Source organism: Tinamus guttatus, unplaced genomic scaffold (genome assembly GCF_059628265.1).
Source record: "Tinamus guttatus ecotype Peru unplaced genomic scaffold, ASM5962826v1 Tinamus_guttatus_pri_ptg001523l, whole genome shotgun sequence".
In the NCBI taxonomy this organism is placed as follows: Eukaryota; Metazoa; Chordata; class Aves; order Tinamiformes; family Tinamidae; genus Tinamus; species Tinamus guttatus.
Genome location: NW_028290057.1, coordinates 1 through 19,141, shown reverse-complemented (window position 1 = coordinate 19,141; position 19,141 = coordinate 1). Strand labels below are relative to the sequence as shown.

General features: G+C 36.7%; 1 protein-coding gene across 1 annotated transcript; it reads right to left on the bottom strand.

Moving 5' to 3' along the window:
- Positions 1–1,216: 1,216 nt before the first annotated feature.
- On the bottom strand, positions 1,217–17,806 carry LOC104578415 (integrin alpha-1). Its single transcript, XM_088539247.1, is given in 19 exon segments — positions 1,217–1,362; positions 2,103–2,219; positions 2,766–2,858; positions 3,968–4,072; positions 4,968–5,072; positions 6,467–6,580; positions 8,108–8,210; positions 9,208–9,297; positions 10,050–10,126; positions 10,717–10,797; positions 11,781–11,916; positions 12,075–12,160; positions 12,655–12,765; positions 13,794–13,930; positions 14,118–14,281; positions 16,935–17,071; positions 17,497–17,585; positions 17,588–17,692; positions 17,695–17,806. Coding segments are annotated over 19 exon segments (1,992 nt in total). The 5' UTR covers positions 17,792–17,806; the 3' UTR covers positions 1,217–1,317.
- Between the last annotated feature and the right edge of the window lie 1,335 nt (positions 17,807–19,141).

Genomic DNA, 19,141 nt, shown 5'->3' with positions numbered 1-19,141 from the left:
TTGTGTTGCTGAAAGGAATGTGGGAAGGTCTCAAGGGCAACACATAGTCCATGAGCCCTTGTTGTAGAAGGAAAACAAAATGCGTGAAAGAAAGGAGGAAGAAATTTCCTGTCTAACTAAATGTTCTAAATACTTTTAAAGAAATACTTTGCTATCTACATTTCAGTGTTTTCTTATATATCTTTTTAATCTTTGACACAAAATAAACATCATGTGTTAAGTGCTTACTTAATATGCAAATTCTTCATCACTTCTTAAAGCTAAAAATGACAAAGATGAGGTGTGACTGATAATACTAGAATAAGCTTGCCAGTGCTAAATTTCCTATCTGTGCGCTTTTGTTAATTATCACTTTGTACACTTTAAGCTTGGATTAAATAGATACACAAAAAAAAATACAGTGACAGTTTATGAAGCACCCTACTAGCTACTCCAAGATATACAGCAAGAGTCAAACTTTCTGGGTACCTCTTAAGCATTTTCTCTATAAATATGGATACTTCATTTTGCAGATATAATTGTGCCTCTGCTTATTTGAGTACAGTGTGCAATCACATGGGTTTGGTTAAGTTTTGTGCATACATTTTTAGGCCGTCAAAAATTTGTTTCAAGTTCAAACAGTTATATGACTTAATGGCTCAATCCTGAATCCTTTTGACAATAAAAATCTTTCTTGAGGTATCCTGGGTACAGATGGACACACTAAAATGAGCACAAAGAAGTCTACAGAATTTCAGTATTTTTCCATGCACAATCCTGCAGGTAGTTCTATTTTATGAATTATCATTGCAACAATACATCATTCATACAACATTTGATGCATTCTCAAAGTTTGAACTTTCTGCTTCAAGAAATTGGCAAGATGAAAATTCTGAATATGGGTTTTTTTCCTTTTGCAAATCATGAAATGTGTTAAAGAGATTGCATTGCTGCATACAAACAGGTTTGACACATGAGCTGGGATGAAAAGTGATTTAACTTATATGTATATACATATAAAAACATGAATAGACATTTTTATCCCCATTAAAAAAACTTCAGAATCTTTGAACTGAGTTACTCTCTTAAAACGAGTAACAAAGTTATGTCCTTGAGTATCACAAAATACCATCAAGGCTGTTTCCTCTTTCTTTGCATCAATCACCTGGATGTTAAATTTTTTTGCTTGGAGTTGTCCAATTTTTTGTTGGCTTTTTTCCTTCTTTCTCTTTTTAACGCGCTGGAGTTTAGACAACATTGCGAACACCGAATGTATATTTGAGTTTGTAATTTTAGAGTCACATATTTGTGGCAGACCTGAGAAAGAATTTTTTTTCTTCATTTCTTCATTTTCTTCTTAAGTGGTCTTTTGAAAAATCCAGCCTAAAGAAGAGAAAGTAGTACTCAGTAAATAGGATACTGAAAGCATACAACTTCGTACATATAGGTAGCATTCATACACTGGAGGTCCATACACATTCTTATTGCTATGTTAATGTTTATCCATAAAGCAACAAGTCATTTTATTCTTTATCTGTGAAGTACAACAATGGAACGGAAAAACTAACGGGACATCTCACGAGAGCAGGAAATTGAGTACAGTTTATATACAGTGAGTGATTGCTGAACCATTGTAATTCTCATAAAATGTCAAAGACTAACAAGCTTCATTAGAGTTGATACTCAGTTGAATAAATAATACTTCATTTTATAGTTGTCAAAGTTTTCAGGAGACTATGCATATTGAAATTTGTAAGATGTAACCTAACTGTGTTTTAGCATTAACTGTGTATTTAGCTAGGAGAAGACTGCCCACTTGTGGCCATATGTAATGGCCAGGTTAACAAATGTCATAACTCACGTTAAAACAAAAATCGATGGAGCACTAAAACCTGTTTACATTTGTCTATTCATAACATGCTGACAGCAAAGCATCCTAACAGATGCCAAATGGAGAGCACTGCATATTGCAATTGAGAAAAATGCACTTTTATTTACTATTTTTAGAAGATGTCATTTCATTAATAGGTAATAGTAGTTGTGAAATTCTAGATACAGGAAGAATAAGGAAGAGTATTTAAACATATTCTTTTTTTTCATGAAGACAAGAGCATGCAACTTACCTTCCATAAAGCAAATATCAGCAGCGCAAGTATCAGGAGTCCAGCAAAGACACTCAGGAGGATAACCCATAACGGGACGGTACCTGGTTGGAGCTCTTTAGAAATCTTAATCATGGTCTGCACAGTGTTAAAAAATATATATATATATATATATTATTTCCTTTTAAAGTGTCAATAGAACTTTAACGTTTATCACTAGGCACAGATTTTCCAAAGTACCATTTCATTTTAAATTAAGAAAAAATTCTCCAATATCAAACTTTGTACTTATATAGCTCACAATTATATTAATTTAATGAATATTGGCCCCTCTGCAAGTAAGCAACTATTTATATAAAGGATTGAGGGAAGAGTACCTAAAATATGAGCATTAGAAGTGCATGTTACAGAGGGTTTTTTTTTTTTGATACTCTTTATCACTCAATGCCTGCCTCCTAAGAGATGACAGTGATTAGCAAAGCCTCTAAACAAACTAAATTAATATAAAAAGTGTGTAGATACTAAACTAAACTAAATTGAAAAAAGGAATACTTGGAATCCGACAGATAATTTAGATAATTTACAGCTTATAGCAATCATCACTCCCCTAGCAATCAATGATAATGAATGATTCAGTAGCATAAAGCCTGTGAAGAATAAATCTAAGAATTAGCATTTGTTTACCTCTAGTTTTTGATGGTCATTTCTCAAAATGAGTGATGAGTTTTCACTTCTAAGTAATGCTTTTACAACAAGGGTTAAGCTGTGAATACTTGCCTGGAAGAAAAGAGAAATGTCTGTGGTTTATACTCGATATTTTAAAGCAGATAGCTATGTAGAAATACTAAGGGTGAAGGAAATCTGAAGGATAAAGAAAAAAGTTGTGATGGACGCATTATGCTGGAATGGGGGAAAGGGACAGCTTGTTGCCACTGTTGAATAAAATTGGACAGAACAGTAATTTATTTTACTGTCAAAACTAGAAGAGTGCTTAAACAGTACATGGATCCTGCACATGATGCTGAACTCCATTTTCAAGAACAGACACACAAAGAAGCAGCATACAGGGAGCTCTGGCCCATCAGGACATGGTCCAGAATCCTCAGCAATGCCTCAGCAAGAGCTCAACTACTGGGACTGAAATAAGAAGCCTAAAATTAAACCTGGGAGAACTCCTGCTGCTGCTGCCGAAAAATGTGTGTGCATAAGGGTCAGTGAAGGTTCTCCTATGCAGCACTTTTAGCAGCACATGCTACTAGACAGCAATAGCATTTTAAAAGTGCAAAGATGAGAGATGTCAGAGAAACACTGACTAATTTTGACTCCTTTGACCATAGAGATGGGCTTCTCAAAAAGCCTGCAGTGTGGAGGTTCCCCTCCTGTCCTGTTATTGTCAGAAAAAGCCAAAGACAAAAATTTGGTGTCATTTTGAGTCATCCACTGAGCAAAACAGACAGCAGCCTCGTGATTATCAGATCCGTCAGACAACACTGAACTGGACTCTGAGGTCCCCTTGCTTTCCTCTGCCTGCTCTCTTAGATGATAAATCCTTTTTAAATCACCATCACCCCTTACTTCTGATGAATTTGAGATTTTGGATGAGTAACTAATAACAATAATAATAATAACAACAACAGCATTACGGAACATGTGAGGCTTGCTTTTTCTAATAGGTGTTTTGAACGTCCTGATAAGTTCTAGGTACCTACTTTAAAGATAACAAAGGGCATGCAAAATAATTTATAAAACAGCAAGAGAAACAATTTCAAGTATTAGAGGACTATTTATATCTAAGATGATGAAAGATATAATTTCAAAAAGACATTATGATGTCTTAATTCTTTTCAAACCCAAGAGTATTATAGATGGAAATGGTATTTACTTACTTTTATGATGGTAGATTTCCATACTCTGAATGAAACATTCACTTGAGTAATGTCAGATGGGACCAGGGCGCAGTTTATAAATGCACAGCTGAATGTATCACAGTCCTGTTTAAAATGTACCAGCATTAATTAATAGCAAAAGATTTTTTATATTACTAAAATAAAAACATGTAAATACACTAGGAAGCAATAATTGAAATGATGTGATGTCAATATGAAATTACTGGGGCTTTTTAGACGAAAACTGCAGTAATTAAACAAGTTCTGATATTCATCCTATTGGTATGGTAGTGGTAGAAAGGTCTCAGTTTTTACAACATAAGGCCACAAGTAGAGGTCCATAAGGGAGACACAGCCTACCCACCCCAAGCAAAGCTTTTTTTCTGCCAGAACAGCTGTATCTCCTGGAATAGCTTCATAGGCACCAAATTCAGCTTGTACAGCTATGTCAAATATGATGATTTCCCCCCTGAACTACCAACACAACAGTTGTCAGCAAAACTACACTTAGCAAATCTGTATTAGTTTGTGTTAAATGTGACAGGCCAGTCCTTTCCAGTTGGGGTCACTGGTTACATTTCTACCAGTTGTCTAGAAAATCTGTCAGACCATAATGGTAGCATTTAAAAGCATTTTTTTAACTGGGTGACTTAAAAAAAAAAAATGAGCGCGAGAGAGATGAGAAGCCTTTAAAATACTGTTATTAATCACAACAGAAATACAGAAGGTGAAGATTTATCCAGCTATCAAATGTGCTACCATGATTTACACATGGACTAAAAATCAGAATCCCATTCCACACACAGTTCTGTAGCCAGAAATAATAAAAAAAATATATAGTCAGTGCTCTGTAAGGATACCTTTTCAGGGCACTAAGACAAATGAAGTCGGTTTCCATGCAGTTTTGAGAGATATCTTTATACATTTACTGCAGAAATATCCTGCTCAGAAGATCTGGGTTAATATCTATAAGAAATATATACACTTTAGGCAGGCTTACCATAATTGTATCTTTCATAGGCTCTTTTATTTTTTGCAACACAAATGGTCTCCTAGGGCTGATCTTTAAAGGGTCTATAGAGTGGCTAGTTTGGCAGAAAGCATTCTGTTATAAAAAATAGAAATATTATTTTTATTACCTAAATATCAAGTCTTAAAAAAAACACCACACAAACAAACAAACAAAAAACCTTCCCTTTTTTCCTGTAGAGTTTAAAAGCTGTGCATGACAGTGTGCTCTTTCACCATTATTCCAAATCCCTAAACAGCACGTAAACTAAGGATGTAGCCACCCCCATGCTGCTGGTACGAAAATATGACTATGAGTCAACCCTCTCACCCCATAAATAGGAGGCAGCCAGAACTGCCTCCAATTGAGCTCTCCTTGCTTCTTGAGTAGAGATGCCTCTCAAGACTATGAAACTCTTTAGCCTTGACAGATGCTCAGTAAGTGACTAAAGGCATGCTGGAACTGTGCATACTTTGCTGAATTGCATTTCTGATTGATTGTGCACATAATCCTTTAGACATAAACTGTTGACCAAGTCTGGGACTAAGATTGAATCCAGCTGCAGACAGACTCCTCTGAGGAGGAGCTTGTAAAGCAAGGAGGTCCAGTTTGAACTTCATGAATGAGAGGGTCTCCTTGACACTTTGGTCTGATCCTGCCCTTCATGTAGTAAATAAATGAGTGTGCCTTGACGTCAAATCTTGTTAAATCACTGTTTAATTTGCCATCCAACTTTGTTAAATCACTATCTTATCTCAATAAGACATACTGCCTCTTCTCTTTTCTGAGTGAAGTGCATCACTCATCTGTGACACTGTAAGCAAGCTAACATTAATATTTACTAAGTGTACTAAGTAGTTACATGCAATAAAACTGCATACTGTGACAGAGAAGAGCAAATTCAGATGGCATAGCTATTGGAGCACTGTTTTTTACTAGCTGAAGATGAGATAATTTAAGCTATGCTCTGCCCAGCTACTTAAACACTGACTGTAGAAGCAAATACGAGCTTCCTCCAAGATGACTGCTACATGAACCAGCAAGAGCTGCCGAATCAAGATAAGTGTTCTAGTTTTAAATAGCAGAACTAAAGGAGTCTCTGGCTAATAAAGGAGACTAATAGGAGGCTAAAGAATGGCTAATAAAGGAGGTATCGCTGGCTCAGTAGGCAAAACACAGCAAAAAACTTATATCTCTGATATCCCAGGCATTGTCACTGAATATATATATATCATTAATCTCATTATCTTCAAATTAGCATTCAGTGCTCTTTTAAATTTCCTTGTTTCCTTTTGACAAACTTTGTTTCTGTCTTCCTAGGCACACCTTTACTTTTATTAAAATACCAGCTGCTTGCCTTTTGGAATAAAATCAAGACTAACCTTGAAGCTATGCATAAATCCAAGCACTTGCATTTTTCAGTTACTTGCAACAAACAAAAAATGTTCCAAATTTAAAACACAAATAGTGAAAACAAATTCCTGGCTTACACTGGAAGTTGACAATGCAGTAAGATAGAGAAGTGGGTTCTTGACTGATGTTTCATTGGGAAATAAGATCTGCAGTGTGAGGTTTGGCATTGGAAAGTGTTCACCTTTTTCAATCTGTAAGAAACAAGAAAAATATACTTTGGAGGTTTAGTACTTTCCTTATTTTATTGTTATAAAATTGTGGGTTTTAATTTTCTGTGGTGTTTTTTCTTCTTTTGTTTTTTTTTTCCCTTCTTCTCCATCATCAGTCATGCCAAAGTGAGCATGATGAACACTATTATCTTTTCCCCAAGAGTAGTCTGTTATGAATTAGCAGACTCATTCTCTTGTAGTCTTTGTAATAAAATGTTATATTCAAGGAAACTAAGAGAACAGGTGGGAAGGGGTATTTTGACATCAATTCCTTCTTTACATCTTGTTTACTGTATTTATTTACAATCTGGAACTTCTAGCTAAGCTAATATCCTTTTGGTTCAACTTCAAGTGTACTTAGGCAGCATCCTTCCTGCACATCCCCTCCTTTCCCCCTCTTTTCCCTGACAAGAGGCACATTCCCCAGGCCACAGCACTGAAGGTCCTTCTGAGTAGGTCTTCTGTGGCAGAGAATGGAGGAAATATATCAGTGGATTGGTGGTATCAGTGCTGACTGGTGGCAGGCAAGTTGCTGATCTTGTCTTATAAGCTGATAAGTTCAATAAATCTTAAGAAAAATACTCCTCCACTTTTTTTTCCTTCCTTCTGACATCTTATTACTAAGATACTTGTAGAGATAAGTTACCCTTACTAGATCCTAAATGATATACTCTGCAGTCCAACAGCCCCCTCTTATATTCGGAAAGGAAAAATGTAGAAATCGGATGAATATCCACCAAAAGTCTTGGGATTACTGGATTTAGATTCTTAAACTAAAAAGAGAAACTAAGTAAAAATTATAGGAGGAGTTAAAATATATAATAAAACTTTTGACATTACTATATAGAGCTGGACCTTTCCATCTCATGTTTAATAGACAGAAAGTTTATTACAGAGACTTCTATTCTTTGTATATTGGATCCTTGTTTGGCTTTGGGAAACAGGGAGGCTTTTGAAATAACCAAGTTCAACGCTATTACCCCTTGCAACAGGGCTTCTAGTCCACCAAATATATTTTCCATTCCAAATTATTTTAGCTTACAATTTTATATCAATTAGGAAAACCACTTTCCTAAAGCATTTTATTTCTCTTTTTAAAATCTGATAGGTTTTTGAAAATATCTGTTCCAAATCATAATGAATTTTTGAAAACATCTGTTCTAAACTGTAATGAATATAGGTCAGGTAGTAATTTATTAGCACGTTTTCTTTCCCCTGCTGAAAGCAGCTCCTATAAAATTCTGGAGTTATACCACAGAAAACAGACCATACTGAGAACCTGTGACCTGTCCTATTCCTAAGCAAGACAGCAAAAAAAAGACTTAAGCACAAAATGCTTATATAGAAGGATTAACATATTGCATAACCTATTACTTGAGTACCTGCTACTTGAGTATTACTTAAGTATTACTTAAGCACCTATTACTTAAGTAATAGGTTAGTACATTAAGTGAAATAAAAAGATTAGAAGTCAGTGTCCATACCATTAAAAATTTAGTTGTTTCTTACCCTATAATGTAGAGTAACTTCATCCCCAATGTTCTCAGTTGTGTTAATAGCAGTAGGGACAGTATCATTTGCAGCAATTATAACATGATGCTCTTTGGAAACACTGCAGGTTAAAAAACAAACAATCAACAGGCACAAAATCTACTCGTTAATTATATAGATCTTTTTATTGTTTTATTAATCCTCCAGGGCCAGTTTTGTCACTAAAGTAAAATTCACCCATTTTCTGAGTAGTGCCACTTTTAAACTATACTGTATTTTTCATATATTTTCAGTTAAAACTAGAAATAGGAAAATATTGCTCCAGAAAACGATGGATCAGGGTGGATCATACCATCCTTATTCTAGCTGTGTCATTCCTTATTTTAAATACTGCCACGTGAAATGGGCAGTTTTTAGGGAAAAGAAGGAGGGAACAAAGAAAAAGCAGAGCAAAAATAACTAAGCTCAATCTTGTCCCATAAGGGACAAGCGATGTATTTCCCAAAATTTCCCAAAATGTATTTGACTTAATTAATCACACTTCTACACCATGCACTGTATTCTAAGACATTATTTACACATACTACACCTGTTTTTCACAGAATTCAGACAGAATTCAACTGCATTTCACTTATTTTTTGAAAATAAAGCATACTGCAAGATCTGCATTAAAAATTTTATTTGAGCTGATAAAAACCCTGTAAGAAACTAAAATTAAGGATAATTTTTGAAGCTGGGAAAAAAAACACTATGCTATGCATTACCACAGTGATAATAATTCCTGGCTAGCAGTAAGGTGGAAGTGGGCTTTCTTATGTGCCTAAAATGCTTCTGAATGCATGGAGCAAAGTACCAGAGCCAACAACAGCTATTATTGTACTTTCAGACAACAGATATAATTTAAATAGATAAGGAGTCTGAGAGAGACAGTGACTGCTCCATTATTTCATATAACTGCTGTTTTCAATTAAGCCTGTGCTTCCTATTCAATAGGCTGGAAGCTGTCATTTGTAGACACTTAATCAGGCACAGCTCAACAAGAAAACAATATTACATATTCTTTGAACACCTGCTATTTAATAAGGTAGCAAATTAGAAGCATGGAGAAGCATGAGTACCTCACAAATATTAATCCCACTTCATATTTCACTGGAATTGTAACGTGTCCTCTGTTATCTGCCAAGGTCTCAGGTGGTTCTTCACTGTCACTGAAACAAAACATGCACCATTGCGATCAGATTGTAGTCCTCATCTGCCATAGAACAGGACTACTAGAGAGACTGCAATACTTACAGATTTAGGTGTAAAAACACACTGGACACTTCCCGTTAATTATTAGCTACTAAAAATAAATTCAAAATGCTACTTCCAGTAACTAAAAGGATAAGTCCTGCATGAGCCCAGCTCAGAGGCATATCTCTGTTAAAAAGAGGATACAGACTGCAGCTGACGGAATGAACTTGGATCACGTCCCAGCCACTGCTCTCACACCAATCCTGCATTTACCAGGGACAGCAAACACAGAGGACAAGCAAGGTCCATTGACCCATCCCCGCTGTATCAAGGCAAACTTCCACAATGCTGCCACTGTTTAAGGGCTGAGCCTGTCCACAGCGTGAACGGCAATTTATGCTAAAATCCAAGGTAATCTTGTAAGTGATAAAAACTTTTCAGAAGCTGTTTTAGCTTCTATGGATTCTGACTCATTTGTGACTCACAGGCTCTAGAGACAGACAGCTATTTGACCCACTACATTCTACTGTGAATCTCTAGAGACGTTCTACTTGACCCATTGCTTCTTACTCTTCCTTCAGTACATCTTTAAAGCTGACCACTCTACAGGTTACTTAATTTCTATAAAATTCCTATAGCATTTTGCTATAAAACACAAAGTTGCAGAATTCTCTTAAAAACAAAACAAAACAAAACCACAAGATAAAAAGCAACAACTGCCACTAACCTTGTTGCATACACATGAATAGTAGCATTTTCCAGTAGATAAGATGCATTGAATTGGAACGATATTTTGAAGGAAATCTGTTTGAAGAAATAAATAGCCCATTTTTAAAGGCAATCAATGAAATAAAAGCACACTGGTAAGGTTTGACATAAGGAAAAATGAACTATATTCTGTTACTTGTCTCTATGGTATACTTAGTCACATTTTGATCCTTTTCATGAAGGAATCAACTTTTTTGATTTTGTCCCAGACAAGAAAGAAGTCTAATAGTCACCACTTTAATAAACAATAGCCTCATATTATCAAAACTGAGAAGTCTCAATAAAACTTCTTGCACACTGTATTAGAAATACATATTTAAATGATTCTTAATAAGCAGTTTCTTAAAACAAACCAAAAGTACTTTTTTCTTCAATACCCAAAGGAGCTAAATGCCAAAGCCTGCTGACTACAGTGCAGATGAGCCACCTAGAAAAGGCTGCTGGAATTTCACACACAGCGTACAACAAAATGCCTAGAATACTGAACAAAACTTCTTACAGTGTAAATACATGAATATTGAGTCTCACAAAAAATCCCTACTCATTATAAGTAAGGCCAGTATGGCTTGTCCTGATCTTAGAACAACATAGAGCAAAGAAACCTTCCTTGCATGAGAACATTTTACCTCTTGTGCAGGTTTTAGAAACGGATATCCCACTTTACAGGTGATGTTGTGATTGGACTCGCAACTATCTTTCTGAACGTCCTAAATGGAGAGGAAAGTGAAATCATTTTTTTGACCATCACTTGACCAAGAAAAGAAACCATCAACAGTTTATCACTGCCACTTTTCATCATCAAAACACTGTAAAAATCAAAGTCTTAGCTGAAATGGAACTAAAATAGGTGCCATAGCACCTGCAAACAATTTCAACACACAGACACCTACATCAGTTAGTAGCCATTATTCCCCTCCAGTGAAATTGTTTGGAATGTAGGCATTTATTATAAATAAACTGGACATCATGTTAATTATTCTTAGGGTCAAACAGATCAACATATGTATGAATACACAGTATTTATTAGTAATTTTGGAAACTGCATACCTAGTATGTGAAAAAAATGACATACATGCTTCATAAATTATGGCCACAGGGTCATCAACAGTGCTATGGATTCTTGGTTTCTCATAATATTCCTCAGGCAACATGAGGACTGCTGACTGAAAGCAAACTTCTCAGATGTTTACCACCTGAGCTAGGGTGAATTCTTGGCCTATATAATGAGTCAGGCTCTTCAGTGAACATAGGCAGAAAAACAGCTTCTTTGGAAATGCTCTCTGAGGTAAGGATGCTCTGCATCTCTGAGCCACAGCTACCTTTCCAAGGCAGTGTTTTTTACATACATGTGAAAAAGGAGAATTTTGAGGAGCTCAGAAAGTGTGCTGATGAATAATGAGTCATTTCTGATTCTACAGAAAGGATTTGTGATTTTTATATTCATCTCTTAGATGCAGACACTCTCTGTCCTAATGTCATAAAATTGTGTCTGTTGTTAAGGAAGGAGCAGCCACAGTGCACTCAGGACAAAATAAATACACTACCCTAGATGTGCAAATTAGGATGGCACTCCCAATGCCAGTTGTGCCAATTGACTGAGAGGATGCCAGAGCAGTAAAATTCAGGCCTTACTGATTAGGAGATTACTGATTATAAGATTATGAGAAAGATAAAAGTGAAAATTTCCTACCTCAATTCCAGCAAAAATAATATTTGGAGAATACGAAACCAAAACTCTAGTATTATAGGCACTGTCTTTTTTGTTTTTGACAGAGAGTTGGATGGAGAACTTATCATTGCGTGACTTCACAATGAATGGAGAAGAGCTGTAAAATAAAATAAGTTTGTTGGAAATCTTAACTTCAAATCTGCTTTCTGATTTGGAAACAATGCAACAGTGTTATCTTACTGGAGCACAGAATTTGTAATTTACATAGAAGTTTTGTATAGATATTAAGTGATCTATCAAATTCAGTGTAATTACCTGTCTCCAGCTATGCTTGACTTTACATTCAGAACAAGATCTGAAATGCATTTGTTCTTGGCTCCACAATCTTTTGTGAAAGGAATCTGCAACAATAGTATTTTCTCAGTTTTATTACATTTATTATGAAAATTAAATATTCACATTTAATTCATTACCTTGTTTTATATAATAAAGTCTTCTCTCTGACAGTCACAGAAGTGGTTTCATATTAATCAGTGCCAGTAAAGTTTGCAGATATAACATAGCCTTACTACTCATTCCCTTATATATTGCAAAAAGAGTCGATAATAAAAGTATGAATGATGTCTAGCATCACCCAAAGTATGTGACTAACATTCCCCTGTTCTATCCATGTAAAAGAGACAATAAATTTGCTTGTACTCTCTTTTATCTTCTGTTGCCTTTGAATAGCTTTAAAACCCAGTGTCGGTTCCCTCAGGCTTACTGAATTGTTCTTCTTACTCCCGGAGATTTGTTTGGAGGAAACTTCTCTTGGACAGATACTTTCAGACTTCATGTGGACTATGAATTTTACCCTAAATGCTTACAGTATTAATGCAGACTCTTACTGACTTACATATTCAGATACTGAGTTTGGCAAGTTGCTATCAAGTACAGGTCCAACCTCCGGATCAGATAAATTGAATTCCAGCAAAACCTTTACAGAGTCTTGAAAGTCAGGCTTGTCCTAGAAAATAAAGAAAGTGAGATTAGTGTTATTAGAAAATGAGATTAGTGTTATGGACATTTACTTTAATGTTTTAGTGACTGAGGAGGATTGAAAAAACAAAACAAACCTAAAAAGAAAGAAAGAAAAAAAAAACCCCAAAACCCCCCCAAAACCCCCAAAAGCCATAAAATGCTGAAAATATTTCCAGTCATGCTGCTGCCATCCTTACTACACATTCAAAAGCCTGTAAACAGTGACAAAGCATTCAGTGTGTAAGCCAAACCTTATAAATACCTACTAAAGTTTTTGTGTGCCTCATCTCATCATAAAAATGTCACATAGTACAAACATTTCCAACGCAGATTTATTTAAGAATGTCTCAGAAATGTCATCTTGACCTTTTTGTATTGTGCTTCAAAGCTAAGTAGGATGAACAGAAGCAGTATAATCTTTTGTGAAATTAAAATTAGGAAACATATTGCATATTCAATATGGGTTTAACATCTCATTAGTATTGAATTTGGCCAGAATTATGAAACTGCTAATGTTTTAAATGTAGGTAGCTTATAATATACATCTCTGTTCAGTCTTTACATTGGTTATAATTTGGACAATTTCATACCTATGGCCATTAATTACACTCTTATTTTACAGTGTATTATTTATCCCAAACCTAATCTGTGAGTATTTTTGATTCATGGTTTTCCTACTTGCATTCGCACCAATATGCCTTTCAGCCCTCTTGCTCCTGCTGAGGACCCAATGCACCTCAACTATTAACAACTACGGCTGCAGGATTCACCTAAATGTGCTACACTCTTTCTAAAGACAGATACACAGCAGAGACAATAGTAAATGGTCTTTACATATAAATAATTACTTTATAACTATACACATAAACAAATACATAAAGCGTAAATAATAAATGAATTTTATGTAATTCTAGATGCAGAATTTTCATCCAGTTTATAATTATTACAATATATTAAAGGCCTATTACAATATCAACCTGAGAAAAACATAGGCACTTTAAATGATTTACTTGCCAACATGTAGAAGTTATGTTTAATACAATCTGACCCTTTGATGGTAATATTTTTTTTCATTTTCCTCTCATGGCTCTCTATGAACAAACTTCGAGGTATTTGTCTCTGTGAGTCGAGAGTAATCCAATACTGTAGACCTGTAAAGTAAATTCAGATCAGGATTATGACCAAATTTACTTCCATACTTTTTTTTTTGTCACTATTGCAAACCATTTTGAATACTGAATTTAATAAAGAATTATAATCTATTTTTTGAGAAGTAAAATACTATCAGCGTACCAATCATATATGAAAACCTTCCACACTTGGTGCTTGTCTACTTACGGTATTCAAATGGATCTTCCTTAGATTTTAGTCTGGCTTTAAAACAAATTGTGGCATTTATGCATATGGTTTTTCTTTTATTTATCTCACAGTTTTGCTGTTGAATATTGATACTTTTGGGTGAAAACTGCATTGTAGCATTTACTTCAGCCACATCACGAGACCTTAACAAAAACACAAAAAGGGAAAGAATCCCATGAAAGTAACAGTAGCTACATTTGTAACTTTAAAAGCTGAACTTATAAAATGTGTAATACTGGACATTAAAATACTGATCTGGTAATGTAGACAGTCAATTAATGACACAGTCTATACATAGTACCAGAAACTATATATTAAAAGAAAATGGTCACAGGGTTTCTCTCCAGTGTTGTACTTTTTACAGAATGGATACCAGATGAAAGGAAAGATCTTCAAAAAAAGTGTTTAGGTAATTACAGAGCCAGTTGTGTTTCAGAAGACACTTTGACATTTCAGAAAGCTCCATTTCAGACCCCTTCTCCATAGGAGCTACCAAGGAAGATGTTACTGCCCATGGATGACAGCATGTGGCTCCTAGGTGATGCGCAGATAAACAAGCTAGAGATTCTCTAGCAGTTTATATTGCTTAAGCTCCCCTTTGCCCTTCACCACACTGGCCACACCGTGTTACTTTGCGCTGGCTCAGCTCCTAGTCTGAACTCAATATGGACTATTCCAGACTGTTAAATCAGCAGAAAAGCAGCTGCCTGCCATGAGAGCTGTGGCAGCAATACGCAGGTCCCAGCCCAGCTGCTTTCTGAAGCCACTTGAGCAGTTCTTGCTCTTGCTCCAATCATCTCCTTAACTTAAAGGGATGAATGTTTGATGCTGCTGCATGGTGACCACAGAGAGGATTTGGTCAAAGTTAAAAACTGACTTTTGAAAATAACAAGTGAAGGTGGGGCAGTGATCTTTACTCTAGCTCCATCAGCTCCCTGTCGCACATCCCTGCTCGGTTGCCCAAGCATTTGGAAGGAGTGCAGGGACAGGATGGGATTGCTTAGATGACACTGTCCCTGGCAGATGAGAACACCGGACTCACTTGTATTCCTGTATTCATAGCAAATATGAAGCAGTAGGCATTAACTTGAATTTTCATGAAAAGATTTAAGCAAAAAGCCTTTTTACCTCCCAGTTAGAGCACAGTAACTTGCCAAGCTACACTGACTTGACTCTGGCACCTTTAAGCATCCTGGATACCAAATATCATGATTGGCACTTTCTCCCCAACCACTAAAAATATTGTTTAGAGTTCAGAACTTTGGGAAAAAACCCAAATATTTATTACTTTTAATGCCTCAAAACTCAAAATGCTAAAGGGGCATTAAACTACCAATGTAAAAGAGCAAAAGCTGCTGTAAGCATTACATATAGCTGGCAAAATTGCAAGAGAAATGATTTTTACTTGTCTCAAGACTTACTACAGATCAGATATCCACTGAACCAAGCAGTGGTGAACCAAGCAAACTTGCAGAACAGTATCAGTTTACCCCCTGGGAAATCTCTTGAAGGTCTTATTGCAAATAGCTTCTTACCATTCTAGAGTTGATTAGTTATAAAGAATTCTCAGCTCTCATAAAAATAAATTAACAACCTACCCTCATCATGATTTTAGAAAAAAAAGTTTGTGAATGTCAACACAACTGAGGATAGGGAACTTTAAACCATGAAATCCCTAGTATTTTGTCAAGATATTAAGGTTCAAGTTATGTTTTCTGTCTGTGAGGACTCTCGGGTCACAACCCTTAAAAGTCTGGACTCAGTAACATCGAATTTCCTTCCAAAATATCTTACGGTCTTCAAACCTGCTCCTATGGAGACTTTGATGCATTCTTCTCTGCACTGAGAGCTGTCCTACTAATTTTGTGGAGATGGAGTTCAAAAAGGGCAAAAATATATGGGAAAGGCAATGCAATTGGCTAAAAGAGTGAAGGACAAAGGGAGGTGTAACACAGCGCAACAGGATGTATTTAAAAAGAGAATTAATACTTTGTGTGACACTTCTCATATGTTAGGCCACAAGAAGTAGAACTCCAGGGGTAACTACTACAACAGCTAATAGCAATCAGCTGGCTTAGCAATTGCTTTTTCTTGGGAGAGCGTGGTGAAATAGCTTTAGTTCTGACTTAGGAAAGAGAGATTCCACATTATAATGTTTATTTATCCTTGTGGTATTTTTTTTCTTCTCCCTTTAGTAATACATTGCTCAATTAACCATCTAAATCCTGCGTTTTTGTAAAGAAAATAAATAATTTGCTGTTCACCAGAATGTTTAGTTTAATATTTTCCACTTTTTCGGTAGGGAGCCAAAATAAGAGTTTTCTTAGTAACCTCTTTACATTTGAACCTGGCATTGGTATTCCTAAGAAGATAATAAGCAATATAATTTAATAAAGAGGCCTTTTTTTTTTCAATTATACTTTTTGCCACAGGTGGAGTAAGTCTCTATTTTGAACACCATCTAGGAGATGATCTTCATAACTGACTCAAAAGGTTTCTAAAATGTTATTATTATTCATTAAATTTTATACTACTTCTTCCAGAGAGAAATTAAAATGTTATGAATAACAACTAGTGTCAAAGGATGAAATCCGGTATCATCCGTCTCTGGAGATCTCCAAGGGCTGCCTGGACGCAGTCCTGTGCCACGTGCTCTGGGTGACCCTGCATGTGCAGGGCGTTGGACTAGATGTTCCCTGAGGTCCCTTCCAACCTTAAGCATTCTATGATTCTATGATTAACAGGTATCATACAATAAATTACTATTTTTCTACCCTGGTAGATGATGTTAGTAACCATACCAGAAGAGGGGCAGCACACCACAAGGCCTCGATAGTGACATCAATCAGCCCGTCATCATTTAAATCCATTTCTCCATGCACAGACTGGCCGAAAAATTTCACTTTTTCCCCATCTCCACCTGATGCAATACGCTGTGAAAGCATTAACAAGTTTATGTGGTGTATATTGTGAATATTGTAAAAATCTTTGAGATACATTTGTTTGCACTTACAGGGCTTTTTAAAATCTTTAAATATATTATGTTTTCATTAGAGCACTACTGAAAGGGTTACCATAGTGATAAACACACTATAAATTTTCAGAATTACAAAATACTTACTTTTCTGGCTCAACAGAACATTTAAGAAGATTTCTAGCACAGGGAAATCTATTTTCTAACAATATTAGTGTCAAAAGAGGTTAAATGAGACTGAGTTTAAAAGAACAGAACACTTTCAGAAATAAGCTGTCCTTACAGGTGAAGCAGTTTGATCCTGTACTGAAAAGACACAGGAAAATGAGGATTGTGCTACATATACCTATATGACCTGCCAATCCTCAAAGCTTTATTCCATACCTGGGTGTACTTTTTACTGATTGTGCTGCCATGCCCATGATAAATATAAACAGCTCCCCGATGGTCATCCTCCAAGGGTGATCCTATACAATGTCATTATAACCATCAAGGTTGAGATCCTTTACTGCAGCGATCGCAGTGCCGAAGCGTGCGCCACAAGGCTCATTCTTGAGGACTTTGCAGGTGTCATGTTTAATGGTGAGCAGCATGTTTGCTTTACAGGTTCGAGACTCATCTGATATTCAAACTTTGTCTGTGAAAGAATAAATATAGAATTTGTATATTTCCACCACATTTCACTAATGAAGACTTTTAAGAGCTCTAGTACAGAAGACAAGCTGATGAATTAAATGAAATATTACATCCTATTCATGACGACAGTGTGCTGGAAAAAACTCTAATTCTGGAACTATAATTCAGATGTTCTCTTGGAGAAGCTGATGGGAAAGATTCTCCCTCCCTTCCTCTTCCCCTCCCCTTTCTCTCCCTCCAGCTCTTCCACTTTCTCCCTCACTCTTCTCCTCTCCTCACTCTCTTCCTCTGTATTTAGATGCTTATACACACTTCTTGAAGTTGCAGGTTCACAGGAAAGCACAGTATCATAAAAATATTTGGATGATACTATAATTAAAACACTTAGTTCTTAGGATGCTGTACAGAATTTTTCTCCAAAGGCAGTCTCTCAGTCTGAAAAGTAAGCCAATTTTATGATGGATCACAGATGGCAGTACTGCAGTTCCAGAACAAAAGACAGCATTTCTCTCAAAGAGGCTGAACTCTGTCCTCAGTGCACGCACGCACACACACACAAATGCTCTCAGTATATACATATCCTGTGTCCTTACATAAGCATTCTTCCAGATAAATGGTCCAGTGTGTGTGAATTCTAGATCAAAAACCCCAAATATGGTATGTTATGTATCCCGTCTTTCCAAGACTTTATCCCCACGAGTTACGTATTAAAAATGAGCAGCAGGAAGAGGTTACTTCATCTCCTACGTTTGGAGATGGATAAAAAGAATCACACGGAAAACAACCCCTTGCAGTTATTAGAGGACATGGAATTCTGGTTTTCTTGCCAACCATATTCACCAGCAAGTTGTTGTTAGCAACATGCACGTAGAACCTGGAAGAGTTCCTTGTCATAAAGCTCCAGTCCCATAAGGCCTTTTTCCTGCAAAGAGCAATTTTGAGACCACTAGTGCTTGAACTGCTTTCTGAGCCATTATGGGCAACATACCATACCTTGGTACCAGACTGAAATAACAGAGAGAGAGAAAGAGAGAAAGAGAGAAAGAGAGCGTGGGGAGAGAGGGGGGGGGGAGAGAGTGGGAGGGGAGGGGGGAGAGGGGGGGAGTGGGGGAGGGATGGGGGGGAGAGAGGGGAGAGAGAGTGGAGGAGGGGGGGGAGAGGGGGGGAGGGGGGGGGGGAGAGAGGGGAGAGAGAGTGGGGGGGAGGGGAGGGGGTGGAGAGAGAGTGGGGGGGAGAGGGGGAGGGGGGAGAGAGGGCGGAGAGAGGGGCGGAGAGAGGGGGGGAGAGAGGGGGGAGAGAGGGGGGAGAGAGGGGAGGAGAGAGGGAGGAGGGGGGGGGAGAGAGAGGAGGGAGGGGGGGAGAGAGAGGGGAAGAAAGAGAAAAAGAGAGAAAG